General features: G+C 53.1%; 1 protein-coding gene across 2 annotated transcripts in view; it reads right to left on the reverse strand.

The window, feature by feature from the left end:
• Positions 1-2,031: 2,031 nt before the first annotated feature.
• Positions 2,032-14,265, reverse strand: part of NAV2 (neuron navigator 2) — a 406,486-nt gene continuing 394,252 nt past the window's right edge. For both annotated transcript variants that reach the window (XM_062196388.1, XM_062196387.1), the window contains 2 exons: positions 8,605-8,808; positions 2,032-5,306 (listed from right to left, as the gene is read on the reverse strand). In XM_062196388.1, the coding sequence (XP_062052372.1) occupies positions 5,181-5,306; positions 8,605-8,808 (330 nt within the window). In that variant the 3' untranslated portion in view covers positions 2,032-5,180. The remainder of the gene's footprint in view (positions 5,307-8,604; positions 8,809-14,265) is intronic.

The raw sequence follows: 14,265 nt of genomic DNA on the forward strand, positions 1-14,265 counted from the left end.
TTGGGTTGTGGAAGCCACAAATAACCATGAACTTAACACCTAGCATGGAAGTGCCAAGGCTTCGAGTGCGCCAAGTTCCAGGCATGCTCCACGTGGGACAGCAGCAACCCTAGCTCCCAGCACCGTGTGCACATTAATGCTGCCCGCAGGCAGAGTAGCCCCTTTCCTAGCCTGATGGTCCTCCAGGGTCAGCAGTTCCAAGCGATCAGGTAGCAGCTGCAGTTTTAAGTTCGCTGGTGGCGAAGCTTTCCCTCCTCCCGCCTCTCCTCAGCCACACACATCCCAGGGACAAGCACCTCTCGTTTTGCAGAGCCTTGGGCTGTAGGGAAGAGAAGCAAGAAAGTGCCCAGGTGTGCTGGCGAGAGGCCACTCCCACTCCTCAGTTCCCAGCGGCATGTATTCCAGCTGTGGGGCACTGAGCAATCAATGGCCTGTTTCCTGGGGGGCAGTGGTCCCACGCAGGTCTGTCCCAAGCCAGCACTTCAGCTGAGCCGCTAAGCGGATAATTCAACCTCCAGCTTTATAGGAGGAACAGGTAGATCCCATTATCCTGAGTCCTTTGTCGATTTCCCTTTGGTCTTCAGAATTCCATGGAGTAACGCAAGTACATTGGGTTAACTTGAAGACTATGCATTCTATTCACTTGACCTATTTGTCAATGCTTGCACTACCTTAATTCATGACTTCATAATAATTCATGCTTCTTGTTCTCCTTTATTGGCTACATGCCACCCTTTCTATTCTATCAATTTTAGAATCATTCTTTCAATGCCATAGACACTAAGCTGGGATTTGAGTGGGACTGCAACAAATCTGGAGTCCATCCTGGAGGAACTGACTTTGTCAAATCATTAAGTCTTTCCGTGTATGTTCGTCCCTACCATTTATTTGGGTTTTAATTTCTTTCAACAACGTTTTAGATTTCTACTGAGTTCCTGCGGATCTTACACCGATTTGATTCCTAGGTATTTGATAATTTTGTGCTTAAATTGGTGTTCTACATTTTTGAAAAGCCTTTGGCTATACATTTGAGAAAAAAACTCATGGAAAATGGAATTAAGAGTATGAGTTCAGTTTGTTGCCAAATGCATTTTTTCATAATACATATTTTCCATGTATTGTGAAAAAATACATGGATTCCAATATTTTTTGTACCAAAATAATCTCTCATTAAAACTTTAAAAAATTTTCTCATCTATTTGAAAGAGAGCGAGCTTTGGAATTGAGGACACTGAGTTGCCAAATAATTGTCCTGCCTACTCTTTACTTTATGGACATGCATTGAAAACCACCCATGCTACATGAACTTGGGTTCTGGCTCCCCCTGGTTAGGCCACTGTTACGCATTACAATGAGCGGCAGTTTCCAATCCCGTGCAGCAGAGCCAGCTCTGTGGGACGAATCTCATGTGACCCCCGAAGCACTCCCTTCCAGCCTTTCCAGTTTTAGTTGCTGTTGTGAAAAGTGAATGCTAAGACGGGATGTCAGCTCCCATTGCCTTTCTCTGCTGTGGATGTCAGCTGCCATGAGGAAGGGGCGCCCTCCGATCAGGGGGCGCCCTGGCAAGCCAGGGTTTGGATCTGGAAGATGGAGCTGCAACTCCAACTTCTCACCTTCCTTGACGTCTTTCTCTGAGCTGTTTTTTTGTTCCCCCTTGTACAGTGAGAGTAAGAATACATCCAAAGAGCATCGTGCAGGTTATACTGCGGTACGTGGAGACAGTCTTGGCCATTACTAGGTATTCAGAACATTACAACAATCTTTCTCATGCTAAGCAGTATTGGGCATGGAGGTTGCTTGCTCCTCAAGGTGTGGTTGGGGACCAGGGCACGGGCACGGCCTAGGAGCTGCTTAGAAAGACTCTCACTCTCCAGGGCCACCTGGGCCTCCAGAATCAGCATCTGCTTTTCCAAAGGTTGGGAGGACTGGAATTGTGCTTGCAAAGATGAGCTTGCAAAGGAGATGTGTTTCCTCCATCTAGAACAGAGAGACCTCCCAGGGCTTTAGCACAGATGAGGCAAACCACCAATCTGAATAAATAAGCATCGATTTTATTGAATCATGAATAATTTAAGATGGGTACAATCATCAGCTTTATTCTCCAGGACATGGAGCCTGATCTCCAGCAGATCACTGGCAAATCCAAAAACCCTCATGACAAATGAAAATTAAATAGGGAGGGAGGGAGGGAGGCGGGGAGTAAGGAAGGAAACAAGACCGTACACAAAATACTGGATTCCTAGTTTTCTCTTTAAAAATGGCTAGAAAAAATTCATCAAAATGCAGCACTTTAATTATTTACAATTTCTATGTTACAATGAAAAAATGTACATCTTATAGAACATATTTCATAAACTGCTCCACTGGGAACAACCAGGTCAAAACAGCAAACCTTCCACTCGGTATCCACAAAGTTGGATTATTTTTCCTTTTGAAGTAGATTCACCACAGACTGGAATACACAGAATTCTGAAGTGTACGCATCAAACAATACAATGTCCCCAAGGTACAACGCAAGTCGAGACAGGTCACGTTCCTTGTCCCACTCCCACCCTGCCCTCCCACCTCCCCCACCTTAATAAAAAGGCATTCCCATTTCATTATGGCCCGTAGAAGTCTTGGCAGCTTGGGAAGAAAACTTTTGGCTTCCATCGGTAGCTCAACATAAATGTTGCATAGAATTTCAGACATTTCTAAATCCGCCTCACTGTAGGACAAGGCAAAATGGAAGCATTTCAGACAGAGCCCTAAAGGAGTTCAAAGCCACTTTGTCAAAGGTGAGTGACAAACTGAACTAAAAAGATGACCCACGTGAGACATGTGCACGTTAGACAACCCTGCTGCCCGAACTTTAGGAAGGACACTGAGTTGTGAATCGCACGGGGGCTACTTGGAATCGCTGTCCACCAACCAGGCAGCACCAGGTCCGCGGGTCTGGCTTCCGAGCTGGACCCGGTGAGGTGAGAGGGATGAATGGGGATGGGAGCAGAGAAAGGGAAGGCGTGGGAAGAAAACAACCTCAGACAACACTGGCAGGTGTCAACTCACAAGGTGACAGGGACACCTGCCCACGGGGAGGAGGGAATTCTTCCTCCCTCCCAATTCACAGTACAAGAGCATCAGGTCATAGCTGGGAGACACGGGGTCAGAGACCCGCCACCCTTGGGGTTTACCAGAAGGCTCAGGGTTTGTGCTCCCCTCTTCCACTCCCGTCACAGGCTAAACATAGGGTTTGGATGTTTTGTTAAAAAAAATCAAGAGAACAAGACCTGCTCACACCCAGAGCCGCAGGGAGCTGGGCGGAGTCTGAGCATAGGGCGGGGTCTGTGTTGAAAGGCTTTCTCTCCACCCACTGGTGGACACGCTCTCCAGTGGATGTGAGGAGTTTCAGGTCAAGGTCGTACGGTAGGAAAAGATGCCAAGAGACAAATCTTCAGGAACAGAAGCACGGACATGGAATAAAAACCCTGATCAGTGACGGAGACGCCCTCGTGGGAGCTGAGATTCTCTTTGCAAAACAGAAACAACTCACAGATCTACCACGGTGAGGATGAAGCCACGGCACGCGGGGTCTCCCTTAGGCAGGGACAGCGATGATGTCATGGAGACCTGCGTGGGGCACACCACCAGCCAGCCAGGCTCTCAGCTGGAGACTGCTATGAACTGAAACATGGATCCTTATTTGTTTTTTCCCCACGGTCATGCAGCCATACAAATGAGTCTTTTGGATGAGAAAAGTCACAGCAATTTGAGTTCTCCTAATGAACGGATGACTTTTTTTTTTTTTTTTTTTAGCCCTGTTTGCTTTGATGGGAAAACAAAACCAAACCAAAAACCCCACGCAGGCACAACAACACTCACGTAAATGAACATGGTTAGTACAAAACCAGTAAGGCATCGCTTTGGGGAGGTCAGCACCGAAGACGTCGGGCAAGGCTCGTCTGGACTGGACGGAGGTGGGGGCTGGGGCGGAGGGGGCTAGGGCAGAGCTCCCTGGCTGAGCTGCCTCGGGTCGCGGGTCCCGCTGGGTCTGAGGAAAAGTGCAAGGTTTTTGCGAGGCAACCTCACCACCCCACTGGGAGCAGCTGGGGCCGGGAGGCCTGAGGTGTCCACACACATTCTCGGCCCTCGAGGCCCAGTAACGGGGGCGAGTGTGTAGAACCGTGAGGCTGGACAACTAAAAACCAAAATGGAGCAGGACCAAACCAAAACTCAACTCCTGTGGCTTCTACTTTCACCAAAGGATCGATTCTGACCAAGAGAGGAAGGAGAGAAGAAAAAAAAAATAGTCTTTAAAATCAATAAGTCAGAAACGGAGACACTCAACCTCATTGGAAAGGGGTGATCGGTTCTCTGAAGTAGAACAGTTCTCACTATACACAGTGTTAGCAAAAACAAAACCTGATTCATCGCGACATGATAGGGAAACACACATGCAGGTCTGCACGGGCGGCCGCACCTGCCGCCCACATTCTCACTCCTCCACTCACTCTCACGGGGTAATCGGAGGCTCAGGGGCCTGCAAAGGGCTGAACTGGAACAGGCAAAATACCTCTCGAGCAAGGAGAGCACCATTTAAAAAAAGTGAAAAATAAAAAAAAAAAAAAAAAAAAAAAAAGCACGATTTCTCTTCTCCTAAGGGTTTCCTGCATCGCAGCTCTGTAGTACACGGAGCAAGACCAAAGCAAGCGCCCGGGTTAGCACCAGATCTCTCTGAGGCCGGCGCCGGCAGCGAGACCCCAGGGTCTGAAGTGAGAGGAGCCACGCCGTCTCCATTTCCAACTTTGCCCCAGCCTCTCCCATCTCTGGGCAGCTCATGGCAGAGTGCGGTTTGATTTCAGAGCTTCGGGCGGGTTCTTTCCAGCTCAGCGGGGATGGCCCCTTCCCGAGAAGCATCCTCAGTGTTTTAGGGCGCTCACAGCAACAAGGCAAAACAATAACTGAAGGAGAACAGAAAGTAGTGCAGTCCTCGCTGTGGAAGTAAGGTGGGCCCCAGGCGGCCGGCCCGCCCGGGACACCAGCACGCGAGCGAGGCAGGGGGACGAGGGGTCCCGGGATCCTGCAGCTCCGAGGCTGCGGCTGGGGGGCTGGCTCAGGAAGTCATCTTCGGGATAACGTGGGGGATGCAGGTGGGGCAGGGCGAGGAGGAGAGGAGACGGCAGGCTCCAGAGCCGAGCCCGTCACAGAGTGGACTCCAGGGACGAGTCCAGGAAGTCGTCCTGATGGCTGTTGCTGTTGGAGTCGCTGTCGTAGCTCTGGGGGCTGGAGTAGTTGGCGGCCTCCTGCAGCCTCATCAGCATGTTCATCTGGGGGAAGAGCGGGGCAGCATGAGCGGCCTTTGGCCCGATCACCCCCCACCCCCACCCCAGCCTCCTGGGCGCTCACGCCACCTCTGGCACACTCACCCTAGGAGGCAGAGGGCAAGGGCACGGACACCGCACCAAGCCGCCAGGGTTCAAAATCTCAGCTCCAACACTTAGCAGCTGCATGACTTGGGCAAGCTGCTTAACCTCTTTGGACCTGTCCCGTTATGTTATGGTATGGGTTGAGTCAAGACATCTAGAGCACCAAAAACTTAATCCAAAGACCTCTGAAATCGGTTTTCTATCTTACCCAGGTGTGCGTGGCTGGGTAAAGACGCTGGTCCAGTGTCCCTGCACCTGTTACACGGGCATCAGTGTCACTGACAATGTCCCTGGTGAGCAGAGAGCCTCCCTGGGCACCTGGCTGTGGCCAGAAGTCAGTATGGAGGCAACCGCGTGCTCCAGCTCCTGGCAAAGCCTCCACAGGGAGGCCAGGTGGAGAAGCCGTCAGGACTACAGAGAGGCCCGAAGGAGACTCAGCGAACTTTCTGCACACGACCTCCCGGATCTGAGCCGCCAGTTCTTATCTGCGGAATGGGAGACCTGCAGCCGTTATCTCACAGGGGTGAAGTGGGGACAAAATGACACAGTACGTAGTAAACCCCCGGAAGCCTGGCTCACCCGGGGCACAAAGTGTGCTTACGAGATGCCATCTGCTGGCGGAGCATCTAACTTGAAGGCATTAGAGACAGGGTTCTTCACTCTTCTCTGCTCTTTTGTTTTGGCGTGGAAACCTAAAACCGCTTTTATTTTCTTTGTAACTATAAATTGTGTGCATCTGGCATTTCACATAGCAGGAAAGTTAGAACGTGGTATGACAAATTCCGCTGCCCCTTGAGATGCTTTGCAGACTGCCCAGGTGAGGCCACAGCTGCCGGGTCTGCTGAAGTCCAACCCCACGACCACATGCAGGGGGGTCGAGGCTTCCTTTTTCACTTAGCAAACATTCCTGGCACACCCATGGAGGTGGTCCCCGAACCAAGGCAAGCTCCAGCCTCAGGGAGCCCTGGGTCCCCCCCCCCCCCCCCAAGAGAGATGTGTGGCCCTTGAGAGAACGGGATTTTGCGGAAATACCAAACATCCAGCTTGGAACATGGGCGGAGGCTGGACTGATACAGCTGCCTTTGGGGGGCCTGGGTTGGGAGGAGAGATCCGTGAACCCCAGCTCTTACCTAAGCACCTTGGGAACTGAGTCCATGAAGGAAATGTTCCTGGCTTGTGAAGGCTGCCCTGGTGGGCTAGCCGCTCTTTCCTCCAGTTATCCTGAACTCTATTTTTCTGTACATTAAGACCCCCCCCCCCCAGCCTGCCCATTACCAAAAATATCCCCAGAACCTTGGCCATGAGCAAGGTTAACATTAGAAATGGCTTGTCTAAAATACGTGTTCTTCCTCTGGAAAACCACGGTTGTAAATGCTGTAAACTGTTTTGCACGTAGCAGCACAAATAATGAATCCTGTTAGAACAGGGATGAGGAGCATCCAGCCTGTGGGCTGTATGAGCCCTGCAAAATAATTTGGCTAGGCCCTGTAGGCGGGATTTGAAATTCAATAAATTGGGGCTGGTGCTGTGGCATAGTGGATAAAGCTGTTGCCTGCAATGCCGGCACCCCTTATGGGCGCCGGTTCAAGTCCCGGCTGCTCCACTTCTGACCCAGCTCTCTGCTATGGCCTGGGAAAGCAGCAGAAGATATAGCCCAAGTCCTTGGGTCCCTGCACCCACGTGGGAGACCCGGTAGAAACTCCTGGCTTCGGATCAGCGCAGCTCCAGCCATTGCAGCCAGTTAGGGAGAGAACCAGTGGAGAGAAGACCTCTTTCTCTCTGCCTCTCCTAATCTTGCTGTGTAACTCTGACTTTCAAATAAATAAGTCTTAAAAAAGTATATGAATTCTCACAGAGCGGAATTTGGAAATTAAAAAAAAAATTCAATAAATCTATAGCAAGCTCATTTTTAAGCTGATCATTTTGCACGGCCCCGCAAATGATGCTATAAATATTGAAATGGTCCTTGGCAGAGAAAAGGTCCCCCAGCCCCTGGTTTAGAGCATTGTTCCGGTTTAAATCTTCAGCAGGCCACACAGGCACCCACCAATCACCGCAAAGGCAGAAACCTATTATATTTTTATCAAGCAAATCAATGAGTCACTGGGAAGTTGTCTTTCACTCCCACTACATCTCTTACAAACATTTTCTTTCATTAGGTAATGCAAGTAACATTCCCTGTTGTGTTTTTCTTTATGCTACGGCTGCCAAGGAAGCTCGGGGCTAAATTTCAGGCATGAAAACAGTCACCGAATGATGGGAGGTTTGGGTATATCTGCTTCCTCCTTCTTCTACAGGGCTTTTGCTTGGGTAGGAATCCAGCAGGATGACCATGCTGCTGCACTGTACTGTAACTGATCAGAAGTGCTGTCACTGGGGCCGGCATTGTGGTGCAGCGGGTTAGCCCCTGCCTGCGATGCTGGCATCCCCTGGCTGTTCCACTTCTGATCCAGCTCCCTGCTCATGCACCTGGGAAGGCAGAAGATGATCCCAGGACTTGGGCTCCTGCATGAAGCTCCTGGATCCTGGCTACAGCCTGGCCCAGCATGGCTGTTGCAGCCATTTTGGGGAGTGAACCAGCGGATGGAAGGTCTTGATTTCTCGCTCTTTGTAACTCTGCCTTTCAAATAAAATGAATAAGTTTAAAAAAAAAAAGAAAAGGAGAAATTCCGTCATCACAAGTCCAAGTATTCCTGAGAGGGACTTTGCTGCTTTAACAATGGCAGAGTTAGATGCACGAGCAGCATCAAAGACATAGCTCACTTCGCTGGCCGTGGGCCCTGTATTCAGGTCCCTGGGCCTCCGTGAGTTCCTCCTGCCCCCGAGCCTCTTCCTGCCTCTCTCCTGGGCTTCTGGACCTTGGTGACCTCTTCCTCCGCTCGGTTAGCAGTGCATGATATCAAAGGAACAGAACAGCACATGATATAGGAGGCATCCCAAATCAGAAGGCAAACGTGGTGAACAACAGGTATGGGAGCATTTTGGGGTGGGGAGAAGCAAGTTCCTAACTTCTTACCTTACACCTTTAATTCAGACGAGTTAAAGGCTTTCAGCTACAACTATGGAAGAACATGTTGGTGGATGAGTAGCTAATCTGGGGGAGGGCCCAGACTTCCAAAGCAGACTTTGAGTTTCCAGAATACCCGGCGTCAGCCCGGGATACAGGAAGCGCCCCGTGAATGCTGAGCCCAGGACTCACCAGCGGGTCTCCTTCGGCGTCGCTGGGGGGCACTTGTTTGCTTGCTGAGCCCTCCCGAGGCATGGAGTAGCCATCGAAGCCGACGTCCTCAGGCCGGAGCTGCAGCAGGGGAGGCCACTCGTGCTGCTGCGGGCTGGCAGCCCACGGGTACGTGTCCATCACCCACTTGGCGGGATCCTCCCAGGGAGTGCGCCTTCCATACAGCTGCGATCGGACAAAAGAAAAGGCACCGTGTGGAAGCGAACAGAGCCCTCTCTTATGGCCCGATGCTGCAGCTTCCTGGAGCGCTCCCCAAGCCCAGCGCCATGCCTGCGCTTCCAGAACTCCTTCTAAGGAAGCCATTGGAGAGGCACACAGCTCAAGCTGCTATGAACCTGTGGTTACAAGCACAGGCTTTGGCCTGAGGCCTACCTGGGCTCTCACCTGAGCCCTGCCACCCACTCGCCTCTGAGCCTTGGTGGTCCAATTTGAAACACTGGCCCGGAGCGGGGAAAAACAACCAGCCAATTGGAGACATTTGCCAATTTCCATGGTGTAAACACTCCCACTGTAGCTGATTCCAAACTATAAACGTGCTGCCGCTGAATGAGGAGTTGGGAAAAGAGGCCAACTATTGGCTTCCAGTACCAGCTTCAGGGCCCCACGGGGTGCACCCACCAGAAGAAACAGTGGGCTGGGCAGCAACATTGCTGGCAGAGGTCCCCAGCGGCCCTGCACAGGGCCTGACTCTCAGAGCCCCTTTGTGGGATCACTGGTCCCTTTCACACAGCAGATGGCTAAGGGAGGCTGCATGTGGGCAGTGGAAGCACTTCTTCTCCCCAGTGATGGACTTGACACTTGGTCATAATGACTAACTTGCTTTTGAAATATTAAGCTACATTGTCACATCCAAAAATTTCATTCATTTTGATTTACGTGAAAGGCAAAGTGGGGAGGGGAGAGAGAAAGAGAGAGAGGAGAGAATATCTTCCATCTTTCCATCTGCTGGTTCATTCCCTTAAATGCTTGCAACAGCCAGGGCAAGGCCAGGCCAAAGTCAGGAGCCTGGAACTTCAGTTGGGTCCCCCATGTAGGTGGCAGCAACCCATGCACTTGAGCCACCATCTGCTGCCTCCCAGGGTGCATATCGGCTAGGACTTGAACACAGACACTCCAATATGGAATGCAGGCGTCCTAACTGCTGAACAGTACCCTAACTGCTGTACTCAAACGCCCACCTCCATTATCATTATCATTGAGTTTTATAAGACCAACACCATGGGGGACGGCACTGTGGCACTGCGGCATTGGCATACCACATGGGTGCTGATTCTTGTCCTGGCTGCTCCACTTCCGATCCAGCTCTCTGCTATGGCCTGGGAAAGCAGTGGGAGGTAGCTCAAATGCTTGGGGCCCTGCACCTGCGTGGGAGATCTGGAAGAAGCTCCTGGCTTCAGATCGGCCCAGCTCCAGCTGTTGCAGCCATTTGGGGAACAAACCACTGGATGGAAGACCTCTCTCTCTCTGTAACTGTCTCAAATAAATAAACTAATCTTAAAAAAAAAAAAAAAAAAAGACCAACACCACAGCTCCAAGGCGCCAAGCTCCTGCTATGGAGCCTAAGTAGCCAGTGAAAAAACGATTTTAGTGGGTTTAGTGGCAAATCCAAGAAATCACATGTGTTCGTTAAAGAACAAACCCAGGGCAGACCACTTCCCAAGGTGAAGCTGTGTATTGGGTGGTGAGCTGTGGCCTTTGTATCTTTCCTCTCGTCACCGCCAGCACGTCTTACAGCTCACGGTGCAGCAGGCTCTGTGAGAAGCACCTGGCAGCTGTCTCCAAAGGCAAGGGCTATTCCGCACATGCTGCCCATGCAGAGCCAGGCCCAGGGCAGGAAATCGAATCTGTGCAGCTCTGAGCGGACGCAGGGGAAACGCTTGTGGCCAGGCAGCGTCCTCTGTGGCTCTGAGGGGCAGCCCCTCTGCGGGGCCCTCGGGGTACAGACTGACGCCTCCAGGAAGCACCGCCGCGGCAGCAGGGCTCCAGGAGGAAACAGGCGGGCCACAGCCTGTCTGTCCACTGTCTGTCGGTCTGTCTGCCCCTCTGCCCTCCCAGGAATCCTGCAGCTGAGTCAGGGAAGAGAGCAAGGTGCTGAAGGCTGTGCAGAGCTGGGCTGTGAGCCGATGAAGCCGCGTCTTTGGGAGACCTAGTTGAAGGAGCTGGGGCCATCCTGTCCCACCCCTTATTCCCTACGTGAGGATCAAGGCGTAAAGCAAGGTGTAAAGACAGAGCCAGCCGTGAAAGGTACAAGAGCAGAGCTGGATGGAACAGAGGACTCCCGCTTCCTCCTCTCCACCCCTCCTGATCAACTCCACTTTGAACCACTCTGTCTCTCCACAGGAGCCATGAGACCTCAGCCAGACCTCGGCACCTTTACTGAGCTCGCTGCCCGCTCTGTCGCGATCACCCGAGCCACCGAGGCACCTTTAGGTGTGCTTGGTCAGGGAAGCCACACACGCCACCCCCGTCCCAGACAGGCCCACCGCTCTGCCCAAGTGGCTGCCTCTGCCCCCACCCAGGACACCCAGGCTCCTGTAACCTCCCTCCTTTCCCAGACAGCCGCCAACCCCACTCCCCATCTAGCGCCCTGGCCCGTGCCCCTTAGCTAAGCTTTCCATAACCTGGGCTGTCTGCCCTGTGAATCCCGCCAGGCATTCTACAGGCTGAGCCGGAAGGGAGCATGCGCAGGGGCTCGCGAGAGTGGCAGGCGAACGCAGACACAGCTGCTCCAGATGAGACACCCCCGCCCATTTCAGGAGCCTCTCCCTGCAAGGGCTTTCCTTCTGCAACTGACTGTCTCTCCCAAGCCAGACTGCACACGTGTGAGGCCGAACCCGGCCGGTCTCCAACAGCTCTTGCTTCCGTGTCCACACCCTCGCCTGGATGAGGCGGCGCGCAGGGACACCAAGCCACCAGGGCCGGGACCCTAGGAGCGCATCAGGTCCTCAGAGAGCGCCTGGCCTGGCAGCTCGCTGACGCCTGCCCCGCATTTCTGACCCCCCACAACCGCCAGGTGGTGGGAGGACCCTTTGGGTTTCACAGAAGGCAGCCTGAAACCACACTCTTCCAGCCCCAGCTGTTCAGTGTGCGGATGCGGGAGCCGAGACTTGGAGGCGGGAGAGCTGCCCAGTGGCTCCAAGCAGGTGGGGCAATCTGACCAATGGGCCCATGCCCACCCCTCCACGGCTCCCGTTCCCTGCAGCCCCCAGGCACACCCTGCTCACGGAGCTCTTCTGAGCGACTCTGTAGACTTCTGACACTTGGGCAAGCATTCCTGATGACAACTCCAGGGGAGAACAGGCCCAGGGACTGAGTCATAAGATAAATGCACATGAGACGCACGCTAACATCATCCGCAAGAACAGCATGTCTTTTTACAAGCCTCCCTGCTGGCTGCTGGGCATGTTCAGGTCCAGGTGATGAATGGCTAGGTAAGCACCATGGCAAGCAAAGGAGACAGCACAGAGCTCCTTGGCTCCACTGCAGATCCCCAAGGGCAGGAGCAGAGACAAGCAGGCAGGCAGGCAGGCAGACAAGCACACAGCACATTCACTTTCTCCAGGGCAGGGAAGGAGCCTGGCATCCCTAGGGTCAGAAAGAAAGGACAACACGGAGCCATGACACTGGAAGCCAAAATCTGGGTCTCAGGCCTGGAGCCCCACACACACGGAACCATCAATGCACACAGTCAGAAAGCACCTCCAAGCAGTACATACACTCATTCATTCTCTGATTCATCCCACCAGGAAGACTCTGAAACCCAAACTGCAAAGCTACCTGATATCCACTAGGGGGCGACACCACATTGCCTCCAGGCAAGGATGTGCTGCTGGCAAGGGGCTGCCTGGAGGCTGAGGGCGAGGCCTGGTTCCAGCCGGGTCTCCCTCTGTCCCCATTTTGGCTCTACCACCATAAGCAGCTCCCCTTTCTGGTTCCCTGGCAGAACCACTCTAGGGACTCCATGAAAGGCTTGCTCGCTCTAAACTGTGGGATGCTCACCCACAGCCACCTGCCTGAGGCAGGTGAGGAGCAAGTGAGCCAGTACAGTCCTGAGCACAGGGCAGGGCTCGTCACAGGGTGTGCAGAAATGGACTTCAAAGATAACGTTTATGTTGGTAGGAAAACAATTTGAAACTATACATAATTGTTTCTTTTTTTTTTTTTTTTAATTTATTTGACAGGTAGAGTTATAGACAGTGAGAGAGAGAAAGGTCTTTCTGCCATTGGTTCACTCCCCAAATGGCCGCTATGGCCGGTACTGCGCCGATCTGAAGCCAGGAGCCAGGTGCCTCTTCCTGTTCTCCCAGGCGGGTGCAGGGGCCCAAGCACCTGGACCATCCTCCACTGCCCTCCCAGGCCACAGCAGAGAGCTGGACTGGGAAGAGGAGCAACCAGGACTAGAACCAGTGCCCATATGGGATGCTGGCACCGCAGGTGGAGGATTAACCAAGTGAGCCACGGCGCCTGCCAAATAATTTTTTCATAATACACACTTTCTGGGTGGAGTTACAGGGCCCTCCGGCAAGGCCTGGGCTACAGCGCTGACTCAATCACCCCCTGTTCACCTCTATAAGATGCTCACTTGGGCCTGGCGCTGTGGCACAGTGGGCTAAGCCTCTGCCTGCAGTGCCAGCATCCCATATGGGTGCCAGTTCGAGTCCTGGCTGTTCCACTTCCGATCTAGTTCTTTGCTATGGCCTGGGGAAGCAGTGGAAGATGACTGAAGTCCTTGGGCTCCTGAACCCACATGGGAGGCCGGAAGAAGCTCCTGGCTCCTGACTTCAGATTGGCGCAGCTCCAGCCATTGTAGCCACTTGGGGAGTCAAACAGCAGATGGAAGACCTCTCTGTGTGTAACTCTGCCTCTCAAGTCAATAAGTAAAAGATGCTCACTGGGCTGCAGGAGCTATCGCCTGCCAGGCCCCTGGACAGTGCCCGCCAAGCGGCAGACCCTCAGTAAACGTCACCAGCTTTCCTTCTGCCATGAGATCGCAGCGAGAAAGGGTGGCTGGCTGCTGAGCCCCACGGTGGGGAGGGCTAACCCTGGCCACTGCCCTTTGCTGTTCCCGCACTCTTGAAAGATCGTCCTTCACTCCTCACAACACAGGCAGCTATGATTTCACAGGCAGCCTCACACGGCACTTGAGTCTCATTAAGACTGCAGCGTGCCTCTGTCCCTGCCCAGCGGGCTGCTCCCAGCCCTGCCAACGTCCTTTCAACCTGCGGCCTCGCTTGCTCTTGCTGGGAAGAGAGACCCAACCGATGCTCCTCTCTGGTAAATTCCAGCAGCACCTCTCTCCTGGACGGGAAGGGAGCTGCTTTCAAGTTTACATGCAAGGGAGCAGGGCCTTGGCACTGCCAACCTCGGGCGAGCAACAAGAGCTTGCAGGTGGGCAGCTCCAGGCTGGAGTCAGGGTAGCTCTTCCCTCCCAGTTAGGGCTGCCGTGGGCAGGAGAGGCCTTTAGTCAGCAGAGCTCATGAATTCTCCCAAGGGACTCTAAGGCCAGTCCCCTTCTCTCACCAGAGAGATGTAGAACAGAGGAAGCTAGGACAAGACAGACACGAGGTGGCCACAGGAGCCAAGGACGCCCCCTTGCACCTGCTCCAACCTCTGCTCCTCTTA

Source organism: Lepus europaeus, chromosome 7 (genome assembly GCF_033115175.1).
Source record: "Lepus europaeus isolate LE1 chromosome 7, mLepTim1.pri, whole genome shotgun sequence".
NCBI classification, from domain to species: Eukaryota; Metazoa; Chordata; class Mammalia; order Lagomorpha; family Leporidae; genus Lepus; species Lepus europaeus.